Source organism: Moschus berezovskii, chromosome 28 (genome assembly GCF_049115385.1).
Source record: "Moschus berezovskii isolate FMDL1 chromosome 28, NW_MosBer_1.0, whole genome shotgun sequence".
NCBI classification, from domain to species: Eukaryota; Metazoa; Chordata; class Mammalia; order Artiodactyla; family Moschidae; genus Moschus; species Moschus berezovskii.
Window position 1 is genome coordinate 30,065,139 of NC_142487.1, and position 22,668 is coordinate 30,087,806.

The window sequence follows — 22,668 nt, forward strand, 5'->3', positions numbered from 1 at the left end:
CATTGTAATTCAACCATACTTCAATAATTAAAAAATAAAAATAAACACATTATTTTGGCTTTGAGTCCAAATCCAAATGAACATTGTTTTTCTATATATCATCTATGAATGACCAGTTCTACAGGGGATGAAAAGCATAATCACCAGCATGTATCTTATGATCTTTTAAACGACTGCTTAGTATAAAGCAACACATGATCACGTGGGAACAGGAAACAGTGAAGCTTTCCTTCTGGCACTATTCTCATCTTCACCGTCCACGGCTCAGCCATACTGGCTGGCTCCCAGTCATGCCTTCTCCAGCCACAGGACCTCTGCACATTCTATTTTCCCTGCCAGAAACGCTCTTCTCCCCTCTTTTCATCCAACTGGCATCTATTTACCCAATAAATCTCAGCTAGGTTGCTTCCATATCTTGACTATTGTAAATAATATTTCAGTGACCATAGAGGTGCATAGATCTTTCCTAATTAGTGTTTTCATTTTGTCTGGATAAATACCCAGGAGTATAATTACTGGATCATATGGTAGTTCTGTTGTTAATTTTTGAGGAATCTCCATACTGTTTTTCATAGTATCTATACCAATTTATCGGAGAAGGCAATGGCAAGCCACTCCAGTACTCTTGCCTAGAAAATCCCATGGACGGAGGAGCCTGGTAGGCTGCAGTCCGTGGGGTCGCTACGAGTCAGACATGACTGAGCGACTTCACTTTCCCTTTTCACTTTCACACATTGGAGAAGGAAATGGCAACCCACTCCAGTGTTCTTGCCTGGAGAATCCCAGGGACGGGGGAGCCTGATGGGCTGCCGTCTATGGGGTCACACAGAGTCGGACACGACTGAAGTGACTTAGCAGCAGCAGCAGCAAACGACCACAACCTCAGGAAAGCCTCACACGCTGCCCTCGAGGCCCCGCCCCCAGCCCGCTTCTCAGCACTGCAGCCTTTCCCCTTGCCTTTACAGCACTCCATAACCAAACGGCCATGTGTTTGCCTGTGTGACTGTCTGATTCACAGTCACCTCTCCTATTACTACTCCACAGACTCCCTAAAAGTACCAATTCTATTTGGGCTCCCTACTGTATCCTGGACTTCTCTGGTGGCTGAGATGGTAAAGACTGCTTGCAGTGCAGGAGACCTGGGGTCGATCCCTGGGTCGGGAAGATCCCCTGGAGAAGGAAATGGCAACCCACTCCAGTCTCCTTGCTTGCAGAATTCTCCTCCTGCAGAGGAGCCTGGTGGGGGCGGCGGGGGGGGGTCGAAATGAGTTGGACACAATTGAGCAACTAACACACATGCTATATTCCTAGCCTTCTTGCCTGGAGAATCCCAGGGATGGGGGAGCCTGGTAGGCTTCCGTGTATGGGGTCACACAGAGTTGGACACGACTGAAGTGACTTAGCAGCAGCAGCAGCAGCAGTATAATGCCTGGCATACAGAAAGGGCTCAAAATATATTTAACTTAATGATACAAATGTAACATTATCTTTCTATTCATTTTTCCTACGCACATGATATAACACAGGCCAGGGGAGCAGGTGAGGGAGGAAGAGGAGTAAGAGAGGCATCTGCCCTTACACACTTTTGTATCCTACCTTAAAAAAAAATGTATAGTCAAAAAACTAAAAGGACACACAACACTGCATCAGACAGCTATATCAAAACTTAGTTAATATTCGCCTATATTCAGACATCCAGATTGTTTTGAATATTTTATCATTAGATATAAATCTTGCTGTAAAGAATATCTCTGATCCCATCTCATGACTTTAAAGATCATCAAGACTCCTTCCGACACAATGTACCTATCTCCATGGAACTCCCAGTTTCTCCTGAGCCTCAGCTTCTCACTAATGAAGGGATTTCTTTGGGTTAATTAACCAATTATCTACCAGTTACTGTTAAGATACATTTGCTATCCCACCTAAGAGTCACCTCTGAAGAGCTCTTTGCTATCGAAATATTTTATAGGGGGACTTCCCTGGTGGTCCAGTAGCTAAGACTCCCAGTGCAGGGGCCCGGGGTTCTATCCCTGGTCAGAGAACTGGATCCCACAACTGCAACTAAGCGTACACATGTCACAACAAAGAATGTGGTTGCTGCAATTAAGATCCAGACTATCCATATAAATAAACGTTGTGGTTCGGTTGCTCAGTTGTGTCCGACTCTTTGCAATCCCATGGACTGCAGCACGCCAGGCTTCCCTGTCCTTCACCATCTCCCTGAGTTTGCTTTAACTCATGTCCATTGAGTCAATGTAGATAAGTATTAAAAATATAAATATTTCATAGGTGGTTTTGGCTTATTACTTTTTATCAGACATTCCAGTTAGCAAGATCATTAAAAATGTCCCTGACTGTTACTGCTGCCTACAGGTCCCTTCACCTAACATCTCCCACACACCTGCTTTTCCAAATCCTATGGAACCTGCAGAGGCCGGTCCCAACGTCTCTTCCTCCAGGAAGCCTTTCTGGACTCCATCCGTCTGTCCTGTCACTTTTGCTCCTTCTGCAGCTCCTTCTGTGCCTGCCTGAGCTTCCAGGTCAGACTCTGAGGATCAAGTCTGAGCTACCATCCTCATCCCTGCTAACATCCTCACCCCTCATTCCGCTAACAAACAGCTGCTAAATAAATCCTTGCCTACCATTAATTTGCGAAGTGGTGTACGATGCCATTTCCCTGGAAAAAAAAAAAAGTCAAAAAGCTTGTAAGTAAAAATTCCCTGTTATTCAATGAACACATGGAAGTTGAAGTGATGAGGTGACTGAGAAAATGTATATGCTCTCCAGGGCTCTGTAGACATTACGACTGTTACCGTCCTTTTTCTAGACTGAAACAGGTAAGCAAGCTGTGTCAAACTGCTGCACAACGAAGAACAGGGTGTAATTTTATAAGATTTGTCCATAAAAACAAGAATAAGACTTCAACTTCTGAGTCATGGTTCATGGGAAACTGACCTTCCAGTCCAAGCCAGCTAATTCACAGACGGTATCTAAGAACATGTGTAAGTTAATCGAGGCTACGTTACCCTTGAGTAGTATAAGAAAACATAATAAGAGATTTTCCTAATGGCTGAGAAAACCATAAATACGTACTGAGTTGCCTGACCATTGGTAACTTGAAACATGAGACCCTAAAGATAACAGTTTAATGCCTTTATCACTCGCTCTATTTTTTGCCACTACTGTTTTAAATGTTAATCTCTCTTGAATTGCACCACACACCTCTTATCCAGGGCAAGAGAGGGCGCTATGCTGTCAGAACAGCTTCTCCATCCATCTCCCCAAAAGGGTGGGCTTGATTTTCTAGTTCTCACCAAATCAGCTTAACAGTTTTGTTTAAAAAACAGCTGATTTAAATAAGTATATACTGTATAAGAGGGCTTCCCTGGTGGCTCAGATGGTAAAGAATCTGCCTGCGATGCAGGAGATGTGGGTTCAATCTCTGGGTCGGGAAGATCACCTGGAGAAGGAAATGGCAACCCACTCCAGTGTTCTTGCCTGGGAAATCCCGTGGACAGAGGAGCCTGGTGGGCTACATACAGTCCATGGGGTCACAAAGAGTCGGACACGACTGAGTGACTGTCTGCACAGGGGCGTGTACACACACACACACACACACACACACATATTGTGTAAGACTTGCTGCACAGCTTTACCACTGTAATTAGAGAGATAACACTAGGCAATCAGAATTGTTTTAAAAGCAAAAGAATAAACACTGACCCCCTTCCTGAAACGACTGGGTGCAGTCCTAACAAATCTCAAGAAAAACAATTACACTTTTACTGTTTTTATGTCATTAAAAAAAGAAGACAGACGGTGACATCATGTGAATTATTCATGTCGTCATTATTTACAGTGGCACAGCCAAATGAGACGGTGAAAGGAAGAAATTCTGTGGGATCTACCCCAGCAGACGTGTCCGTTATCTTAGTCACGGCCTGCAGAAGCATGATGGGGTTGGTAGGACCAGAGTCGCTGATAAGTGAGAGTCCCTTATAAACACTACAAGGTATGCGCTGCAAACATCAATGCTAAAAAACCCAAGTTTTAAAGCCACAGTTCTTGAGGCAGAAGTTCTCTCGCAGACGTGACCCTTTCAGAAGGCTTGCTAATGAACTAACAACTCATCTCCTTATCTACCTTCTGCATCAGGAATGGCAGGAGCTGGAAGTACACTGATAGTCTGACGAAAGAAATTAAACAAAATATACATTCCCATTCACAAACTCTCCGCGGGACGTCAGACACGCTAAAAGCAACGACCATCCCATCCTATCTCATCCCAGCGATGCTCGGATCTTAGCCAGGACACCCATATGTCACCTCCCACACCAGAAGGATTTGCGCTAACTGCTTAGTAACTAACTTTTCTTATTCATAACCTCCCGCCTCTCTGTGCCTCGGGCTTGTAAAAAAAAAAAAAAAAAAATCAAGTAAGAAAAGGGCCCAGAAAGCCACAGCAAATGGTGGCATACTGGGCGCAAAAAAGAAGGCTTTCTGTTTAAGTGAGGTGGTCTACGTGCAGAAAAGGGATCGTCGAAGACAAGAATTTCTTGTAAGAAACAAACCAACCGACCGACGTCCCCTTCATTCGCAACGCACAAGCCAGGTCCTCTGGCGTCTGACTGCACGGGGGCGGCCCCGGCCAGGCCGAGTCCAGCAGGGACGGGCCGTGCAGACGGCGCAGAAGGGCCCCAGCCGCTCCCCCGAGAGGCTCACTTCCCGGACCGCTCTGCCCGCCGTCACTCGCGCAGGCCGCCTTCCGGGGCGCCCCGCAGCCCCTCTGCGCCTCGGCGGACCCACCGGGGACCGCGAGCACAGAAACGCCCAAACCCGCGGGCCCCGGGGACGCCCCGGGCGCGGACGCGCGCCCTCCGAGCCCGCGCCACCCCGGGGGCGCAGCGGCCGCGGGGGAAACGGCGCGGGCCGGCGGGGCGGCGGGGTGGCGGGGCGGCGGGCCTGCCCGCGGGGGAGCGGCCGGCCTGGGGCCCGCGCTCCGGGGCCGGCGCCTCCGCAGCCTCGGGGGCCACTCACCACTACGTGCGCCCCGGGCAGGGCGAGGGGCTTGGGGCTGATGAGCGGCGACACCATGTAGAGCAGCAGCACGAAGGCCACGAGGGACGCGGCGGCCAGCAGCAGCATCGCGCGGCCGGCGGCCCGGGCGCGGCTCGGCGCAGGCTCGGCGGTCACGAGCGGCGGGGCCGGGGCGGGGCGGGGCCGTGGTTGGAGGGCGGGGCCTGGTCAGGCCGGGGCGGGGGCGTGGTTGGAGGGGCGGGGCCTGGTCGGGGCGGGGCGGGGCCTGGTCGGGGGCGGAATCTTAGCCGGTGTTTGGCCCCGGGGCGCGGTGGGGCGCGGGGCGCGGAGGAGCGCGGGGCTCGGCGGCGCGCGGGGCGGGGCGGGGGCGTGGTTGGAGGGCGGGGCCTGGTCGGGCCGGGGCCGGGGTGGGGCGTGGTTGGAGGCGGGCCCGGGGCGGGGCCTGGTCGGGGGCGGAGCCTTAGCCGATGTTGGGAGCGGGACCCTGCACCTCCCCGGCGCGCGCACGGGACCAGCGCCCTCCGCCAGGGAGGAGCGGCCTCCTCAGGGCCGCAGGGCCGGCCGCCGAGCCTCCCCGTGTCGGAGGCGGCGGCCCGGGGCTGTCTGCGCGCAGGTCCGGACCTCCGGGCCTCGCTCCAGCGCGGGAGGCCCGGCATCAGGCCCGCGAGTCGCGGGCTCCATTTCGTATTTTCTTTCGTGCTTAGAAAATGGTCACAGCGCACTTTCGCTTGCCGAGGACCGGGAAGGCCTGGACAGGGAGTTGTAGAATCGCTCAGGTCATTCAGCTTCCTTGAGTTCAGAGTTCACCTGTTAACAGGGCAGGGTTTAAAAAAGCCAAACGCTTTATTGAGATCTAATTCCCTTACCATACAATGCACCTGTTTAAAGTGCGTTATATAGTCAGAGTCGTGCAAATATCACTATCGTCATTTAGCTGCACCCCGAAAATACACACACAAATCCCTACCCCGTAACAGTCTCTCCCCATTGCCTCCCACCCCCTCGGGTCCTAAGTAATCACTAATCTTTGTCTCCATGAACTTACCTCTTTGGGTATTTCCTATAAATGGAATTATAGCCTTTTGTAGCTGACTTCTTTCAGCATAACGTTTTCAAGGTTCATCCATGTGGTGCAGTGTGTCAGTAATTCGTGTTTTTTATGACCAAATTCCATTGTGTGGACAAACCATATTTCAGTTATCCATTCATCAATTGATGGACATTAGGTTGTTTCTACTTTTTGGCTATTATGAACAATGCTGCTATGAATATTCATGTAGAAGTTTTTCATTTCTCTTGGGTGTATACCTAGGAGTGGAATTGCTGGATCTTATAATAACTGTTTAACCAGAACTGCCAGACGGTTTTCCAAAGCAGCTGCCCAATTTTATAATCCCTACCAGCAGTGTATAAGGATACCAGTTTCTCCACATCTTCACCAACACTTGTTTTTATCTGTCTTTTTAATTACAGCCTCCATTGTGGGTGCAGAGTCACATTTTGTTAAGGTTTTAGTTTGCAAAAGGCACGTGTTTTTTGTTTGCTTATGTGCTTTACTATTTTTGAAGTTATTCTGAGAAATACTAGAGGGCTCAGAAACAAAGGAATTGATCTTGAGTTTTTCTTCTTAATTTATTGCCCAGAATTAGCCAAATCACATGATTTGCGTCCCCAAGACTTTTGACATCAGTTGAATGTTTGGAGGAGGGGTTCCCAAGCCACCCTCAGGTGTGATTATTTGCTAGAAGGACTCAGAGCGCTCAGTGAGAGCTGTTACACTCGTGATTATGGTTTATGAGGGTCAGCCAAGAGAAGTTGTACATAGGGCAAAGTCTGGGCTTCCCTGGTGTCTCATTGGTAAAGAATATGCCTGCTAATGCAAGAGACGCTTAGCTGCAGGTTCAATCCCTGGGTCTGAAAGATCCTGTGGAGAAGTTTCCAGTATTCTTGCTGCGCAATTCCATGGACAGAGGAGCCTGGCAGGCCACAATCCACGGGGTCAAAGAAAGAGTCAGACATGACTTAGCGACTAAACAACAACAAGGGCACAGTCTGGCAATCTCCAGACGTGGACCTCCCAACACTGGGTGTGACAGTTCCCATGGAGAGTTGCGAACTAGGGCAGGTCACCAAGGAAGCTCTGCTGGTGTCCAGAGTTTATACTGGGGCTTCGTTACTAATAGGGGCTTCATTCATAATAGAATTGACTGATTGCCTTTGTGGCTGAAGGCAGTCTCCAGGTTAGCAGATAACAGCGAACTTCCACCTACATGACTGGTCTTTCCAGAATGGGAAGGCCACACCCTAAAGTCCAGTTTCGCCAGCCCTCATCCGAACAAGGACACTTCCACCAGGTCTGAGGGAGGACACCTGCAAGAAGCCAAAGGAAATGGCAAGAACTTCTCTGGGGTCCAGGCCACCCAGTGCTCTTCTACAACAGAACAAACATATGCCTAGTATTTGGAGGAGGCAATGTGCAGGCTCTTAATTCAATTTCCCAACAGATTTAACCTCCAGTATCCATACTGCAGTCTTGCTGCTGAGATGATGCCAGCGTTACGTCATATCCAGGTGTGTTTCTCGTTGTTGTTCAGTTGCTAAGGCCTGTCCAACTCTTTGTGACTCCATGAACTGCCAGGCTTCTCTGTCCATGGGATTTTGCAGCAAGAATACTGGAGTGGGCTGCCATTTCCTTCTCCAGGGGATCTTCCCGACCCAGGGACCAAACCTGCGTCTCCTGCACTGGCAGGTGGGTTCTCACCGGTGAGCCACCTGGGAAGCCCTGTCTGGGTGTAAGGAGTAGATGCAGCCTGGAAAAGAGGATGAAATGCACTGAAGACCCAAACGGACGCCTCTCCAGGAAAAGATGCAGACGACCGGGAGGCACGAGAGAGGAGACTCAGCTCACGGGTTACTAGAAAAACGCAACTCAAAACACAGGTCAGAACGGCCGTCCTCAAAAAATCTACAGATAATAAACGCTGGAGAGGCTCTGGAGAGAAGGGAACCCTCTGTCTCTGCTGGTGGGGATGTAAACTGACACAGCGACTATGGAGAACAGTGTGGAGGTTCTTTAAAAAATGAAACATAAAACCACCAGAGGACCCAGAAACTCCACTACTGGGCATATACCCTGAGAAAACCATAATTCAAAAAAGCACATGCACCCCAGTGCTCCTTGCAGCACTGTTTATAACGGCTGGGACACAGGCAGCCGCGCGGTCCACTGACATGTGAGTGGATAGAGAATGTGGTGCGCAGACACAGTGGATTGTCCCTCAGCCACTCAAAGGAGTGGGCCTGAGTCACCTGTAGAGACGTGGACGGACCCAGAGACTGTCAGACACAGTGAAGTAAGTCAGAAAGAGAAAAACAAACAGCGCATGTTAACGCATATACGTGCGGTCCAGACGAACCTGTTTGCAGGCAGGAATAGACGTGCAGATATAGAGACCAGATGCGTGGACCTGGGGGGAGGAGAGCAGTGAACCGAGAGGCTGGGACTGACGTACAGACACCACCGTGCGTCAGACAGACAGCACGTGGGCGCGCAGCCCCCTGGACAGAACAAGGAGCGCAGCTTGGTGCTCGGTGGGGGCCTGGAGGGATGGGATGGGGCTTGGGTAGGAGGGAGGTCCGAGAGTGAGAGGCTGTATGAATACACATTGCTGATTTATTTCATTGTAGAAGAGAAACTAACAACACATTGTAAAGCAACTTTGTCCCGATTTAACAAAGATAGTGTCACATTTGCTACAGTTTCACTCAATTATCAACAGTTGGTCCAGCTTATCAACACATCATTTGACCAGAGTGTCTCCCAAAGCATGCTGCTCAGGGTTGCAGGTTTCAGAGACCATCATCTCGTGCTCTGAGCTTCCCTCAAGGAATTTGTGTAACGCTGGTTTTTCCTTGTCACATAATCCATTGATTCATTCCTTTTTCTTTGGTTACCACTTCTCCTCCTATTTATGATTTGCTTTTGCTCAAATCTTTGTGTTTGAGGGACACTGTGTTCAACCTAGTACTGAACACACTGGGAGGGACGTTGTGTTCAGCCTAGTGCCCGCTTTTCCAGACTGCTGGCGCAGACGTTAACCTAGAGAAACCCTCCTCTCAGTCCGTTCTGACTTGTGTATGGTAGGGTGGCGCCGGCACGCCGCTAGTGAGCTTTCGGCAACCACTAGGCTTCCCTGGTGGCTCAGACACTAAAGAATCTGCCTGCAATGCAGGAGACCCGAGTTTGATTCCTGGGTCTGGAAGATCCCCTGGAGAAGAGAATGACTACCCACTCCAGTATTCTTACCTGGAGAATCCCATGGACGGAGAAGCCTGGTAGGCTACAGTCCATGGGGTCGCAAAGAGTCGGACACGACTGAGCGACAGAACAGAACGGAACGGAGGCTTCCCTGGTGGCTCAGACACGAAAGAATCTGCCTGCAATGCAGGAGACCCGAGTTTGATCCCTGGGTCTGGAAGATCCCCTGGAGAAGAGAATGACTACCCACTCCAGTACTCTTGCCTGGAGCACCCCGTGGACAGAGAAGCCTGGCGGGCTGCAATCCATGGGGTCGCAAAGATCAGACATGACGGAGGGACCAAGCATAGCACACAGCGCAGCATAGGCAATATATCTGCATTCACGGTCAGTCAGGTAGATCAATTCATGAGTTTGCCAGGTAAAGTGAAGGTGTTACCCACCCATAAGCCATAAGGGATTCTGGTATAAAGGTTTCAAAGTATAGTCACAGCCTCTTGCTTAGGGATGATCCCTGATTCAGCACCCACACTCTAAGCACTGGTCCTTGGGAATACTGTGCCAGGTGGGAAAATAAGAAAGTTGAGGCGCTGTGAAGAAAGAAAGAGTAAACCATAGTCACACCATCTTCTTTCTGTGAGAAGAGCTGCATAGTCACGTCAGCGTTCTCCGCACCCCTTCTCCTCCAGAACCCCCAGAAAAGGGGAGAAGTGTATCAAGCGGCCCCTTTCTAGGTTCCTCACGCTGACGTCCGCACACACTCAGGACAGCGTGTGAGCCTGCCCCACTCCCCGTCACAGCCGTTCCAATCCCCGTTCCAGTTCTCTGAGACCTTCACTCTGAGGACGGCACGCCACACATGACATCCACCTGATGGGATAGCTCCTTGCCCATTGTTGGACTTCATGGGCTTAGTTTTACTTTTTTGCTGTTATTTTTTCAATTTTTAATATTTATTTTATTATTTTATTATAAAGTATGTTTTTCCCATCAAAATCTTAGCAAGATTGTTCTTTGTAGCTATAGCCAAGATTATTCTAAAATTTATATGTGAAGGCAAAAGAACTAGATACCTAAAACATGGGGGAAAGAGGGAGTGATCAGTCTCCCTGATTTCAAGACTTATTATATGGCTACAGTAACAGACGGTGCGGTAGCCGCAGAGAGAGAAGCAGCAGCAGAGCCCAGAGCCCACATGTGCCGCAGGCTTTTGACAAAGTTGTGAAAGCAGTTTGATGGAGGAAATGTAGCCTTTTCAAAAATAATGCTGGGAAAATTGGACATCCATCGACAAAAAAATGAAACTCAACCTCAACTTTACACCTTCTGCAAAAATTGACTCAGGTAATATGATGGTTAATTTTATGTGTCAAATTGACTGGACCATGTGAAACGAATCACTAGTTCAGGGTCAATGCATGTTATAGGATGCTCGGGGCTGGCATGCGGGGATGACCCAGAGGGAGGATACAGGGAGGAGGGAGGTGGGAGGGGGGTTCAGGAGGGGGAACTTATGTAAACCCGGGGCAAATTCATATCAATGTATGGCAAAACCAACCAATATAATATTGTAAAATAATTTGCCTCCAATAAAAAATAAATTAACTACAAAAAAAAAAGAAAAAAGAAATTGACTGGACCACTAGGGACCCAGATCTTTGGTCAAACCTTACTCTAGGCGCTTCTGTGAGAGTGTATCTCATGAGGCAGACATTTCAATCAGGAGGCAGAGTAAAGCAGGTTAGCCTTCCCAGTGTGGGAGGGTCTCACCCAATCATCTGAAAGCCTGGAGAGAACCAAAAGGCTGACCTTCCCCCAAGGAAGAGATCGTTGCTCCTGTCTGATGAACTTTTCACTGGAACAACGCCCATTTTTCTTGCCTTTGGACTTGAGTTGAAACATCAGCTCTTCTTAAGTTTCCAGCTTGCCAACTCACCCTGCAGACCTTGGAATACGCCAGCCTCCAAAACCATGGGCGCCAGCACCTTGTGTTTCATATACATCTTTATTCTTATCTTCTATTAGTTCTGGTTTTCTGGAGAAATCTAATACAGAATGGATCATGAGCTTAAATGTAAAACTATAGGGAAAAAACCCACAGTGGTTAAAAGAAGGAAAACTTGGGCCAATCAGGCCAAAAAAAAAAAAAAAAATCAGGTTACTTGTTTAAAAAAACAGTCCAGCTAGTTTCAGATTTCTCCACAATGACTTTCAATGTGTGAGAACAATGACACATCCGTAAGATCCTCCAGGAAGGAAATGTTGAGCCAAAGTTTTCTATCTAGCTAATCTGAATTTCACCCTTGAACGTGTAATGATCAATACTTTTCCCATGAGTGCCTCTTGAGAAGAGCATTATATTATTATAATATTATATTATTATAATTATTATATTAGTTTGTCTGGGCAGCTACAACAGAAGACCATAGACTGGGAGGCTTATAAACAACAGAAACCCATTTCTCTCTATTTTAGCGTCTGAATCCAAGACCACGGGACTGGCAGGTTGGGTGTTGGGTAAGAGTTCACTTCCCGGTCCCTGGAGGCCATGGTTTCACTGTGGCCTCGCTTGAAGAGGGCAGGGAGCTCTCTGAGGTCTCTTTAACCAGGCTGCTGATCCCATTCGTGAGGCCAAAACCACCTCTCTTGACCCCACCTTCCAATACCATCACTTTGGGCACCAGGGTTTCACATGTGAGTTTGGGGCACAGACCTTCAGTTTCCAGCAGAAACTTCAGCCAGTCACAAGATGACTGAGAAGAGTAGAGTGGAAGGACCGTCTTTGGAGAATTTGGCAAATGAAACAAGTTTAACTGTATAACAAAGATGAAAACAAATGTAGCGTCTAGGGTAAAGACGGTATATACGTGTTATACCTTAACAAGGTAGAGATAATAGAACGTTTTGGGAGGGGAAGAAGGAAAACACCTGGAAGGTAGGATGACTTTATTAACTGCCTCATTTGCACCTGATGCCCAAAGATACTGGTTAAAGTTGACAAGTCAAGTCACAGAAGTATAAATATTTACCACGGTAAAGGTAAACATTAAGAAATATATTGGGGCTTCCTTGGTGGCCAGTGGTTAAGCATCTGCCTTGCAATGCAGGGGACACACGTGCGGTCTCTGGTTGCGGAACTAAATCCCACAGACCTCGGGGGAACCTCGGGGGAGCGCCACAGCCAGGGAGGCCGCAGAGAGCTCACACGCCACAGAGAAGGATCCCACGCTCTGCAACAAAGACCCGACACAGCCAAATGAATAAAAGCAGAAATGTATTATCGACTCAAAAGAAGTATGCAAATTTTATCATTGTTTATGGTAAAGACTCAGAGATCCCATCAAAGAAGTGGATCCCGGGCTAAATAAGGTATAATTATACAGGCAAACACTACTACAAACTATGCTAATAAGAGGTTATAAAAAGAAGGCAGAGAGGGGCTTCCCTAGTGGCTCAGTGGTAAATAATCCGCCTGCCAACGCAGGGAACACAGTTCGATCCCTGATCAGGGAGGATTCCACGTGCCTTGGATCAGTTAAGCCCTTGAGAGCCGCCCTGGAGCTGCAGCTTCTGAAGCCCATGAGCCTGGAGCCTGTGCCCAAGCAGCAGGGCAGCCCCAGCACAGCCAAAATAAAGAGAGAAGAAGGCGGAGGGAAGGCAGCACTCCCCGCAAGCAGCAGGGAAGCCCCAGCACAGCCAAAATAAAGAGAGAAGAAGGCGGAGGGAGGGCAGCACTCCCCACAAGCAGCGCCCATCTGCCTCTGCCTCTGGGCCGCCTCCGCCTCTTCAGCACCCTCCGTGTTCTGCAGGACTCACGGGAGACCCCCAGGCAATACTGCCCTTTCCACTCTTCAACGAGACCGGTGCTTCTCAAATTGTGTTGCATGTCCAGCTTCCTTTTGGATTTCCTTTCTGTGGCCAACCAATTAGAAAAATGAAAGCAAACCAAAACAAAGAGTGAGTCCACAGACTTAAAAATGCATTTTAATAAATGTAATCTGAACAATCGTAAAGAAGGGGGACACAATTGTCCAGGCCGTTCATGGAAAGTGTGCATAAAAGTGGTGAATACAGAGAATTGTTTTTGCCACAAACTGTATTTTCCAAGGATGGCGGCCACAATCTCTCCAATCCCATATGTCCCTTCAGTGTGATCACACTCAGCGGGGAGGGGGTCTGTGAACGTGGGTGGGCCTTTGTGACTGCCTTGACCAAAGGACTGTGGCCACGGTGAAACGGCAGGCCTTGTAGTAAAACCTGGAAGAGGCCCCACAGCTTCTCCCTTGTTTTCTTGGAGCACTCGCCCTTGCAGTGATCCGCTCTTCTCTGAGTGAGCTCAGCCTGTCTATGGAGAGGTCCATTCGAAGAAGAGCTGAGGCCTCCAGCCCACAGTCCCACTGGACTCCCAGTCATTAGCCAACACCAACTTGCCAGCTGTGTGAATAAGCCATTTTCAAAGAGCATCCTCTGCCTACAGTGACAGCGCATGGAGCCCATACACCTGGCAGTTTCATGAGCAAAATAAATGGTCATCAAATAAATTGTTTCATGAGCAAAATAAATTATTTTGAGCCATTGAATTTTGGAGTTACTATGAAGCAACAGTTTGTAATAGTTGTTGGCCACCTGATGCAAAGAGCCAACTCATTAAAAAAGACCCTGATGCTGGAAAAGATTGAAGGTGGGAGGAGAAGGAGGCGACAGAGGATGAGATGACTGGATGGCATCACCGACTCGATGGACATGGGTTTGGGTGAACTCCGGGAGTGGTGATGGACAGGGAGGCCTGGCGTGCTGTGATTCATGGGGTCGCGGAGAGTCGGGCACAAGTAAATGACACACGATGACACTGATGGCTTTCCATCATTTTGTTTTCATGACAAAATTATGACTGAGCTAGCAACGGCTTTCACGCACTGGAGAAGGAAGAGGCACCCCACTCCAGTGTCCTTGCCTGGAGAATCCCAGGGGCGGGGGGGCCTGGTGGGCTGCCGTCTATGGGGTCGCACAGAGTCGGACACGAATGAAGCGACTTAGCAGCAGCAATGGCTCATATTGCTATTCAGTCACTCAGTCATGTCCGACTCTCCGCGACCCCACGAATCACAGCACGCCAGGCCTCCCTGTCCATCACCAGCTCCCGGAGTTCACTCAAACTCATGTCCAGAGTCGGTGATGCCATCCAGCCATCTCATTCTCCGTCGTCCCCTTCTCCTCCTGCCTTCAATCTTTCATTACACGCCTATAATTACACTATGTAGCATTTTTATTGTGAGGCATGAGCTTGATCCTTTCTCCTTAATTTATCTAATGTAGGTTGAGTTATCAACAATGTAACTCATAAGGGATAATCTTTACTGAAACTGTCTGAATGCTTTAATACATGCTGCATTAATAAACCAGATACAAAAGGGAAGATGCTATAGACTCCATTCATATGAGGTGCCTAGAATAAGCAAATTCACAGAGAAAGCAAGCAGAGCAGTGGTTCTCAGGGGCTGGAGGGAAGGGAGAAAGGGGAGGTGAGGCTGAGAGTTTCTATTTGGGTCGAAAGTTCTGGAAACAGAGTTGATGGTTCCACAACATTGTGAATGGACTTCATGCCACTGAACTGTATTGCACTCAAAAACATTAAAAAATGGTAAATTTTATATTATGCATATTTTACCTCAATAAAAATATGCTCCCTTCATAAAACTTAGAAAATAAGAGCATAAAGAAAAAATGTTTAATTAGCAATTCTACAACTCAGAGGGAGCTGTTTTTAGCTCCAGACTTTACTGGAGACACCTTCCTGGGATGACCTAACCCTGTGTGGCAGGGTTATTATTTTTTCTATTTTCTCCTCCCCTATTGTCTGAAAATGGCAGGCTTCCCTCGCATTGAGTAAAGAGGCTGAAACACAATCTCTTGTGCAATATTCTCCTTCCTTCTGGCTCCCTCACCAACAGACGCTAACCTCTCCTGTCAGTGAGGAGGTTAAGCCAAATACCCTCGAGGGCAACAGCAGAAAGAGGAGATTTTGCAGGCTCCGGGCGGGAGAGGGGAATTCCTCACTGCAGAGACCCGAGGGCTGGCCCACCTGCTGCCCCAGGGCCGGACCTCACACCCGGTGGCGCTGGGTTCCCGCCTGAGCAGATTCTCGGCCTGCTTTCCGCGGCGGAAACCAGAGCGCAGGGACATCAGCGAACCTCAAGAATGAAAACGGCCGCAGCGGTTCTGGGCTAGAGATCTACCTCCCGCTCCAGAGAACTTCAGTGTGATCCTTGGAGGAAAAGGTCTATGAAGACCAACAGTGATTTTCCAGACAGCACAGCAGGTTCGGGTTTGACTTACTGATAGTGTAGAAATATGATGTTTCTGTCTGGAGTCTGTGAACTGAAATTTAGACTGCTGTTAGCGAGCTCCCATAATTTCAGCATCCCCTAAAGAAACAGACAAAATTGTCAAAGGGTGTTCTCTACTCTGTAGTCAAACCTGTAGCAGAAGGAATCTGAGAACACAGGTTCTACTTCTTATTGGAAAGGTGTGTGTGTACTTTTATTAAGATTCTAGACCTGTCGCCTTGGAGACTGACCAGTACTGAGAGCAGACGGCTATTCTGAATGGCCAGTGCTGTGCCCACCATATCCCTGATGTTAAACACTTTTAACATCATCCTTCCCACTTTCCTGTGAAGTGAAAGTCGTTCAGTCGTGTCTGACTCTGGGACTGCATGGTCTATACAGTCCATGGAATTCTCCAGGCCAGAATAGAGTGGGTAGCCTTTCCCTTCTCCAGGGAATGTTCCCAACCCAGGGATCAAACCCAGGTCTTGGGCATGGCAGGCAGATTCTGTACTGTCTGAGTTACCAAGGAAACCCTCACTTACCTGTGGTTGCCACCAATTTCTTCCATTTTCAAAGTTTTTATTTAATAACCTAAAACTCCTTTGATACTGTGTTACTACTTTTTAATATGAAATGTTTAAAGGTTTCTATAAAATTGTCAGTGAATTCTTAAAGGAATTATTTATGGCCTAAGACATCATACCTTGCAATTAAATATAGGAAAGCCTCTTAATGTTGCAACACAGGATGTCTTAGGCCATAAATCTTTTAAGAAGCCACTGGCAATTTTATAGAAGTCTTTGGAAAAGTAGGATATAAGTCTTAAGAGTTTTGACAACATTCTAAGACACAACTATTCCCATATCAAGGAATACCTACACTCAAGCACCATTTCAACCAGGGTTGTGCTCAGTTGTATACGACAAGGACAGTTCCACCACTTTGTTCATAGCTAAGTCCTGGGTCTGTGTTACGTGCTTGGGAAATATGAAGATCAGTTGGTGATGATTTTCTGAAAACCACTACGTGTTTTTAAAGTTGACTCTTCAGTTTTGTCTCCTTCAGAAATGACCGACCCTTCTGTCCTGTTTCTTTGCTCAGCCACACTTTTGCTCTGTGGGGTGTGAAGGTGGGAGGCACAACTTTAAAGTGGTTGCGGACATCGTGGGCTTTCCTCCACCGTCTCTCTCTGTGTAGAATCCAGGGTGTATCCCCTGGAAACAGGGGCCCCACAGACACCAACGTAATCACAGTATCACGATCACACCCAAGACAGGAGCGATTCGCAAGTATCTACTATCTGGTTTGTAGTCAGATTTCTTCAGTTACCTCCAGTGTCTGTTACAGCCGTTTTTCCCTCAAATCAGGATTCAAATCAATGTTCTTACCATGATTAGGTTCTGGGTTGTCCTTGGTTTCCTTTAACCTAGGGCTTCCCTCGTGGCTCAGCTGGTGAAGAATCTGCCTGCAGTGCAGGAGACCTGGATCCCTGGGTTGGGAAGATCCCCTGGAGGAGGGAAAGGCTACCCACTCCAGTATTCTGGCCTAAAGGATCCTTTTAACCTAGGAAATCCCCTCAACCTTCCTGACCTTTTGGAGACCAGGCCAGCTGTCTGGCAGATGTCCTACAGGCTCTTTGGCCAGACCGGTTCCCCATGATGTGGTTTATTTCTCTCTCCGCTGAATTTCCTGTAACCAGCAGCCAGGTCTGTGGTTTGGATTCAGATTACACGCTTCCGGTGGGAACAATTTCTGAGTGTATTTGGTGCTGCACCCCATCGCTTGGAGAGAACCTGAGCCTTGGAGAGAGATGGCCGCTGTCCCGAGACGTGCTCCCAGCTCCAGCCACTGACCCCAACCGCGCAAGAGGCTCAGCCATGCTCCCGGGCTCTTGACCCACCAAAACTGAGAGAAAAAGCAGTGTTTTCAACCAGGAGGTTTTGGGATGCCTAACGCAGTAAGAGAGCTGAAGTCATTTGGGGGTTATCACTGTGTCTGCTTATTGTATTACATCCTGATTTGTTGACCTTAGACAGCATTCTTTCCTGTTTTGATAGATGCGACCTTAGCTCACTTACATTAACCTTTCTCTTTTCCCTCCCAATTTTTCATAGTAAATACCACCATTTAGAATTCCCGTTGGTTACATTTGAAACTCTCACCATTTTAAAATCTCTATTTCTTGTTCCATCAATTTTTGAAACCTGGCATTACTACCCATTTTGTAAGATTAAGCTTATATAATACCAGTTTCCTTTTAAGGACTTTTTCTTTTTTCAATATTTTTATTATTTTGTGGGGACCGCATCGCGTTGTGGAATCTTGGCTCCCTGACCAAGGATTGAACCTGGGCCCTCGAAAGCATTGATCTTAACCACTGGACCACCAGGGAACATGAGTCTGTATTCTTTTTAACACACCTCTTTCAATTCTCAACCATCTCAGATGCATCTTAATGATACGTTAGGCAAACAGAAGAACAGGTGAGTAGGTAGGCCCTGATATTCTCTAAAACTCACTCTTTTTCTGCACTGTCCATCCTGAGGAGTTAAATGGGCCCCTGGTGGCTAATACCACACCAGCATGTTTCTTGTCTTGAATGGTGGAATGAATTTGTGGGATTTCTCCTAGGGCTGTAAATACTACTTCACTGTTTTCTCAGGAGGGTGGAGCTCCAGGGGCCCTTCTTTTTCCATTAACCTTCACTCCCTGGACCAGTGAATGGCCAAGATGATCCTGACCCCAGCTGACTTGTTCAGAGTTCCCCTGGGCCTGCTATGGCGCAGAGTCCGGTCAAAACTCCACCTCACTTATCACTTCCTCCCCATAAATCCTCTCTTGAACAGTGGACAAGGACTTCCTGGTTCTCCAGTAGAGAATATTAGCTCAGAGTCAATGTCCAATAACCCAAGTACTCCTCTTTATTTCACAGCAGCCTCAAGCAGCCCCACACCCTTTGGGGAAGGCTGAAGGCAAAGCTCCCACTGAACCTGAGATGCTCTGGCAGAAGCCTTTCTCAACAATACAGTCTCCACTTCTTTCAAGTGGCACAGACTCTATGACCTGATTCCGGTCTGGGAATCACGACGGCCGGACCTCTGCTCACCCAGCTCGGAGTTTTGGGTTATACTATTGCCGCAGCGCCTTAGTGATGGTCTTAAGGATCCTGCCATCACTGAACCACTGGTCATGATCTCTGCAGGAAAGTCCACTTGTTATCACTGCAGTCCCCCTGGCTTGTGCTAACTGCTTCTACTTGACTTCTGCAGCCGAGAGACTGCTCCAGCTCCGATGAAAGCAAGGACACTGGAAAACACTCTGGAAGGCACTCCTTTCACCTATCAGTGCCCTGCTCAAGGGGCTGGGTTCTGGGTCTCTTCCAGGAACGTGTGGTTTTATGAGTGGTTCTCATGTGACAAATCCACTCCAGCACTCCTATTTCCTAGATATGGGATTCTTTCTTTTACAACACTTTTTTTTTTTAAGTCGCTCAGCTGTGTCCGACTCTTTGCGACCCCGTGGACTATGCAGTCCATGGAATTCTCCAGGCCAGAATACTGGAGTGGGGAGCCTTTCCCTTCTCCAGGGATCTTCCCAACCCAGGGATCCCCTTACTGGGGTTCAGAGCAGTTGACGGTCAAGTTCAGTCTCTTCAGCCAGTCTAGCAAACAGCTGAAGTCAGTCTCAGGTGCTCAGACCGAAATTCTAAATCCGGAATGTGCTAACAGAACCCGTACTGATAAACTCAGGAATTAGCTACAAGCTCCCCATCCAGACTCTTGGCTCATCACCAACATCATCCATTCCCACACAGCCCTCCACATATTGTCCGATACTCAGAATCTTCCAAATCCTCACAAATACAAATATTTCAATAGTATGGCTCCTACTCGGCTAAATTTCCTTACCGTCACATAAAAACTCTTGATGAAATTTGTGTATTCCACGATATAATTTGGCAACCTGCAGGACCAAATGCTGACTTTGGCTTTTGATTACCTTAGTACTGTGGCTACAACCGTCTCTTTCAGCACAGTCACGAAGAATCCCGGGTTTCCAGTTGGCAGTCTTCGAAGTTCTCGTGCCTTCGTTTAGTACTACTGTTCTTTAGACGCTCAGTCGTGTCCGACTGTTTGTGACCCCATGGATGTAGGCCCGCCAGGCTCCTCTGTCCATGGCATTCTCCAGGCACGAGGACTGGAGTGGGGAGCCATTGCCTCCTTCAGAGGGTCTTCTTGATCCAGGGATGGAACCTCCGTCTCCTGCAGTTGCTGTACGTCGTCCCCTCACTGGACACTTCATTCCATGAGGCCACAGACAATAATTAGCTACCAGAGTCCCATCCACTTACTGAGATGCTGCTGATGCTGCTGTGCTCTTGTTTCTAAAGTCCTGCCATCTTTGCGGTGCTCAAGACTGAAGGACTGGGCAGCAGAGCTTGAAAAGCCAAAGCCAGTCAGGGGCCCAGGCGGGGTCCACCACCGGAGGAAAGGAGGATCTCCTCACCGTGGTCCCTGGATCCGGGGCCCGGGCAGGGTCGGCCACTGGAGGACCTCCTCTCTCTACTCCCTGGATCAGGGGCGGGGCGTCCCCACAACCTTGTAGGCAATGGGGATGAACATTCCTCCAAAGTACATTTGTTTGGTGAATATCCTTCCTGTCCTTTTTTCCTTAAAACCTTTCCTTTTCTGTTATTTCATCAGGTTCCAGAGGAGACAAATTCCTGTCACGAGCTGACAAGTTGACTGCAATTCTTTCTTAAAGACGTTTAATTTGGGGGAATTAACATATGTAAAGATAAAAACAAATTAAAACATTAATAAGCATCCATATTTCTATCACACAGATTTAGCCATTGTTCTTGATGTGGGCTTGCCTGGTAGCTCAGTCGGTAAAAAATCCGCCTGCAGTACAGGAGACCTGGGTTTGATCCCTGGGTTGGGAAGATTCCCCTGGAGAAGGAAATGACAACCCACTCCAGTATTCCTGCCTGGAGAATCCCATGGACAGAAGAGCCTGGTGGGCTACAGTCCATGGGGTCACAAGAGTTGGACGCAACTTAGCAAGTAAACCACCAAATTCATGATGTGTTCTCCTTCCTAATTTTCTTCTTTTACAAGTAAGAAATGGAGGGTTGACAGGGAGAGCAAGAGGGGCAAACATCATACACACTCTTTGTAAAGTATTCAGACTCAGGAAAAATACGAAGATTCATTCACTCAGTAAGTACTGAGCACCCATTAGGCACTAGTACCGTTCCAGATACTGAAGGGACAGCAGAGGGAAAAACAGTCAAGGAAGCCCCAGCTTTCCTGGAACAAACGTGAGAGACAACAAATAAGAAAAACAGTCAGTCACGCAGCGCGCTGGGCGAGGGTAAGAACTGCAGAGAAGCAAGGCCGGGGCGGGCCCTGTTTTCACTTCGGTTTCTAACTGTGGCTACAAGAGAGAAACACAATTTTTACTTACTAACCTGCATCTTCTAATCTTGCTAAATTCAGATTCTAAGTTTGTTACTTCGAATTTTCTACATACAGAATCATGTCACCTGATGACAACTGAGTTTCTTCCTTTTTAACCCCTAAACTTTTATTTTTCCTACAACTGGGTAGACTCTCCTGCACAAAACTGAAAAAGAGTGGTGGTAGCAGGCACCCTGGTCTTCTTCCTGATGTCTGGGGAGTCAAGTTTTCAATAGTTCACAATAAAGTATAGTATTTGTTAAGAGTTTTTGTTTCTTTGGTAGATGTTCTTTAGTAAATTAAGACGTTCTCTTCAATCCCTAGTTTATGAAGTTAAAAAAAAAATCACAAATGATGCTGGAGTTGTATTAAATGCTTTCTATGACTCTTCAAAGACATAACTTTTCTCCTTTATTTCTGTAAACACGATAAATACAAAGTTTTCAATTTTAAACTACAGTTCTTTCTTTGTACTGCACCATGTAAACGGAAACTTGCTGGATTCTGCAGTGAAGATCACAGCCGCCGTGACAGGTTTCAAGCCGCCCAGGCAGTGACCACAGGCGGTCAGCAATAAGAAAATCTGGTTCTTGGGGCCAAGAGGAGTCAGCTCTGGCACACCTCTGATTTCAGCTAAAAGAACCAAGACTGACATTCACCACCACGGCAGGAGACCAGCAGGAACAAAGTAACTTCAAATTATCTCTTTTATGAAAAGTCTCACAGATAATCTGGGAAGTTGATAAATATGGATATAACTCCCTTCATTTTTTCAAGGCTTTATTAAGTACATAATAAACAGTGTCAAGCACCATGCTAATGCAAAGGAAAGTCAGCTTTACTTGTTGGCTTAGAAGAAGACTCGAGAGTCCCTTGGACTGAAAGGAGATCCAACCAGTCCATCCTAAAGGAAACCAAACCTGAATGTTCATTGGAAGGACTGATGCTGAAGCTCCAATCCTTGGCTACCTGCTGGGAAGAGCCAACACATTGAAAAAGACCCTGATGCTGGGAAAGATTGAGGCGGGAGGAGAAGGGGACGACAGAGGATGAGGTGGTTGGATGGCATCACCAACTCAATGGACATGAGTTTGAGCAAACTCTGGAAGATGGTGAAGGACAAGGAAGCTCGGTGTGCTGCACTCCATGGACTGCAAAGAGTTGGACAGGACTGAGCAACTCAACAACAGCAAAAATCGTAATGGGCAACACCCAGGCAGAGACAGCCTGAACATTCGGCTTCCTCCTGAGTAGTTAGTTATCTGCCCATAAAGAGCACATGGAAATGGTCTATGAATAAGTTTAAAATTACGACATTCTAGAAACAGTTTTAAAACCAGAAATGTGGGAAGTGGCTGACAGTGACAGATACTGAGGCGAGGTCTTCAGAGCACACGGGAGAGTCGAGGGAGAAAGTGTCCCCTGGCCACTGAGGCTGCACTCACACGCTGTTTGCTGAACTGAAGGAAAAGACTTCCTCAAAGAATTCTGGATTCAATTACTATACAGGTTACAATAATACAGTTATGTTAATTCTCTTAATGACAAGATTTTAATAGCAATTCTGTATGATTGAGGA

At 47.7% G+C, this 22,668-nt stretch overlaps 1 protein-coding gene across 3 annotated transcripts in view; it reads right to left on the reverse strand.

Moving 5' to 3' along the window:
* The window catches only part of KDSR (3-ketodihydrosphingosine reductase), a 40,941-nt gene extending 35,736 nt beyond the window's left edge, over positions 1–5,205 (reverse strand). For all 3 annotated transcript variants that reach the window (XM_088833491.1, XM_055417500.2, XM_055417499.2), the window contains exon 1: positions 5,041–5,205. In XM_088833491.1, coding sequence (XP_088689617.1) covers positions 5,041–5,148 — 108 coding nt within the window. In that variant the 5' untranslated portion in view covers positions 5,149–5,205. The remainder of the gene's footprint in view (positions 1–5,040) is intronic.
* Positions 5,206–22,668: the final 17,463 nt, after the last annotated feature.